Below are 3,469 nucleotides of genomic sequence, written 5' to 3'. Positions count from 1 at the left end.
GGCCAATTCTTTTTTTTTTTTTTTTTACTTTTTTTTAACTATCATTTTTTAAAAGTATTTAATAATTTTATTTAAAACAAACTAATTAATTAATTAATTTTTGAGAATGTCCATTGCTTTATGAATCATAGTAGGAAAGAAAAATCAGAATGATAGGGCAACCATGGTAGAGAAAAAAGCGAAGAAGAAGAAGGAGGAGGAGGAGGAGGAGGAGGAGAAAAAAATATAGCTTGTGTTGATTTATATTCGATCTTTTTCTGAATTCATATAGCATTTTCTATTAAAAGTTTACTATGATTGCCTTGGGTCACTGAACTACTGAGAATCAAATCTTTCATAGCTGATCATCATATATTCTTGCTGTTCCTGTGTACAATGTATTTCTGGTTCTGCTTGTTTCTATCAGTATCAGTTCATGCAGATTGTTCCTGACCTTTCTAAAATCAGATTGTTCATCATTTTTAATAGAAGAGTAATATTCTATTACCTTTGTATGCCACAACTTATTCGGCCATTCCCCAATTAATGGGAATCTACTTATTTTCTAATTCTTTGTTTCCATTAAAAATAGCTGCTACAAACATTTTTTGTACATGTGGATCCTTTTCCCCCTGTTATAATTTCCTTGAGCTACAGGCCCAGTAGTGCCACTGCTGGGTCAAAGAGTATGTACAGTTTAATAGACCTTTGGGCATAATTCCAAATTGCTCCCCAGAATGGTTGGATCATTTCACATCTTTACTAACAATGCATTAGTGTACCTGTTTTCTCATATTCAAAAGCCATATTTTTTTAAAAAAGAACCTAGAAATCATCTTTCAAGGAATTATAAAGGAAAACTATCCTGGATATCTTCCATGATTAGAATATATTCTCTCTTCATATTTGTCTCTTAGAATCCCTCTTTTCCATAAATAATTAATAAATGCTTGTTTATTGGTGCATTGATTTGTATCCTTTATTTTATTATTCCTCACAAATTTTTCATGCCCACAACATTGAAATTCTCCTATTTGAATATTACCACTTGCTGTTCTAACTTTCTTTGTATCTTACTTCTCCTCCAAAATTATTCCTTATCCTCACAACAATTTCATTTCAACCATTCCCAGTTTCCCAAACTAGGATTAAATACTGGAGCACTATACTTTAAAATACTATTTTGAAAAAAAAAAAATACATACTTTTAATGCAGCAAAGACTTAGTTATTATTAGAGAATAAAGTTCAAATGCTTTAAAATTATAGTTGATATTTAATAAATGTCTGTTTACTCCCTCCCTTCCATATAAAGGTAAAATGTGGTTATTGGCTCATGAGTATTGTTTATTAAATTATTTGGGAGAGAATATATACTCCTTGTTATAGTTGAGCAATGAGTCAGGAGAGATCATAGGCTGCCTCCTAAGAAAATATTTAAGGTGAATCTCTTCATCATCTATATATTTCATTTGGCACAATAGATATGTTCTTGGAGAAACAATATTATAAATGAATCTCTATAATACCATATTATAGCAGTTTGTGTGGATAATCATATATATTAAAATCAATAAATAAATTTGCATTAAATATAAAAGGACATGACTTTTTTATGTGTTATACAAGACTGGATATTTGTATATGAAAATTTTCTTCCTATTAATTCTACTTACATTGACTCACAAAATGGAAAGGTAATATAACTGAAAAACTGAACAGCAATAACCTAGACTTGCCATGAGGATCTCAAATGAAATAATTATTACAAAGTGCTTTGCAGTGATTGGAATGTAGTAAGCATTTTATGAAGAGTAGTTATTAGGAGTAATCATAGTAGAAGGCTATGTAGTTAGTCATTAGAAGGCTAAGAAAAGTCTTTCAAGCCTGGAGTGGTTTAGATGTTTACCTATACTTAGCTGTCACTGAGTTCCTCAAACTGCAAACAAATACCAAGTGCTCCACCAGGAGGCCTAGCCTATTTTGGAGTCTAGGGCACATGCATTTTGCAAGGCATTCTCCATGATCTTTAAGAAGGTTCTGGGATCTATTTGACAGTGAAGACCCAGAGTACCTGCTCGCGAATCTGCTTGGTTCTCACACCATAGATAACAGGGTTGAGTGCTGGTGGGATAATCATATAAAGATTGGCAATAAGTATATGAACATATATGGGAATATGGTGGCCAAATCGGTGAGTAAGGAAGGAGAAAATGGCAGGTATGTAGAAGACACACATAACTCCTACATGTGAACCACAGGTGCTCAGTGCCTTGAGCCGGGCATCATGGGAAGGAAGACAAAAGACTGCATGGAGAATAAAGGCATAGGAAACCCCAATGAGGATGAGATCCACAACAAGAAAGGAAGCATCAAAGAGGCCATAGATGGCATTTACACGAATGTTGGCACAGGCCAACTTAATAATACCCATGTGTTCACAGTAAGAGTGTGCAATGATACGAGCTTGGCAATAGGGCAGGCGGTAGGCCAGAATAATGACAGGTATCATAAGCAAAACAGGGCGGAGCACAGTAACTATTCCAATGCCAGTCAACACTGGAACTGTTAAGATGGTTGTGTAGTGAAGAGGGGTGCAGATAGCCACATAGCGATCAAAAGCCATGCCAAGTAAGACACCAGATTCCATGCCAGTGAAACTGTGGATGAGGAACATTTGGGCCATACAACCTCCAAAGCTGATCTCATGGGCCTGAAACCAGAAGATTCCAAGCATACGGGGCACAGAAGTTGTTGAGAATGCAAGGTCAATTGTGGAGAGCAGAGCCAGGAAATAAAACATAGGATCACGGAGTGTCTGTACAATCCATATCACTAGTAAGATTGTGACATTGCCCAAAATTGCCATAATGTATAAGAAGCAGAAGGGCAAAGACAGCCAAGAATGGATATGTTCCAGCCCAGGAATACCCAGCAGGATAAAAGTGTTTGGGTGAAAGGCAGTGGCATTAGGTTGTGACATCCTGCCATAGACTGAAATGTCAGCTGAAATTGTTCCTCCTTGGAAAAAGACAAAAAAAAAAAATTATTATTATAATACTAATAGAGATGGCTATGTAATGGTTAACCCAAGTATTATTACAAAGAAGATATTTGCTATGTTGCTATTTCCTTCCCTATTTTTTTAAATTTTTATCCACTTTACATATGTTATCTACCACATACTCTATGATTTACTGAAATTGACTTCCTTGCTGTTCCTTACACATGACACTTTATATCTTCACTCTTTGCATTTTCTCTGTTCATCCTCTCAAACCTGGAATGCTCTCTCCCTACTTGTCTCTGCCTTCTGGATTCCCTCCAGATTCCAATTATAATCCCTACTTCTATAAGAAGATTCCCTGATCCCCCTTAATTTAAGACTACCCTCTGTTAATTATCTTCATTTTATCCTGGATATGTTCTATTTCTATGCAATTGATTATATGTTATGTCTTCTATTATTATATAAGCTCCCAAAAAGCAGA

At 35.1% G+C, this 3,469-nt stretch overlaps 1 protein-coding gene across 1 annotated transcript; it reads right to left on the bottom strand.

Annotated features, from left to right (window-relative positions):
• Positions 1-2,025: 2,025 nt before the first annotated feature.
• LOC100922640 (olfactory receptor 52J3-like) lies at positions 2,026-2,967 on the bottom strand. The gene has a single exon (XM_012546917.2). It carries the CDS (start codon positions 2,959-2,961, stop codon positions 2,026-2,028), a length of 936 nt encoding a protein of 311 aa, XP_012402371.1. The 5' UTR covers positions 2,962-2,967.
• Positions 2,968-3,469: the final 502 nt, after the last annotated feature.

This window comes from Sarcophilus harrisii, chromosome 3 (genome assembly GCF_902635505.1).
Source record: "Sarcophilus harrisii chromosome 3, mSarHar1.11, whole genome shotgun sequence".
Taxonomy (NCBI): domain Eukaryota; kingdom Metazoa; phylum Chordata; class Mammalia; order Dasyuromorphia; family Dasyuridae; genus Sarcophilus; species Sarcophilus harrisii.
The sequence above is the reverse complement of the archived record's forward strand: the minus strand, read 5'-3'. Positions and strand labels throughout refer to the sequence as shown.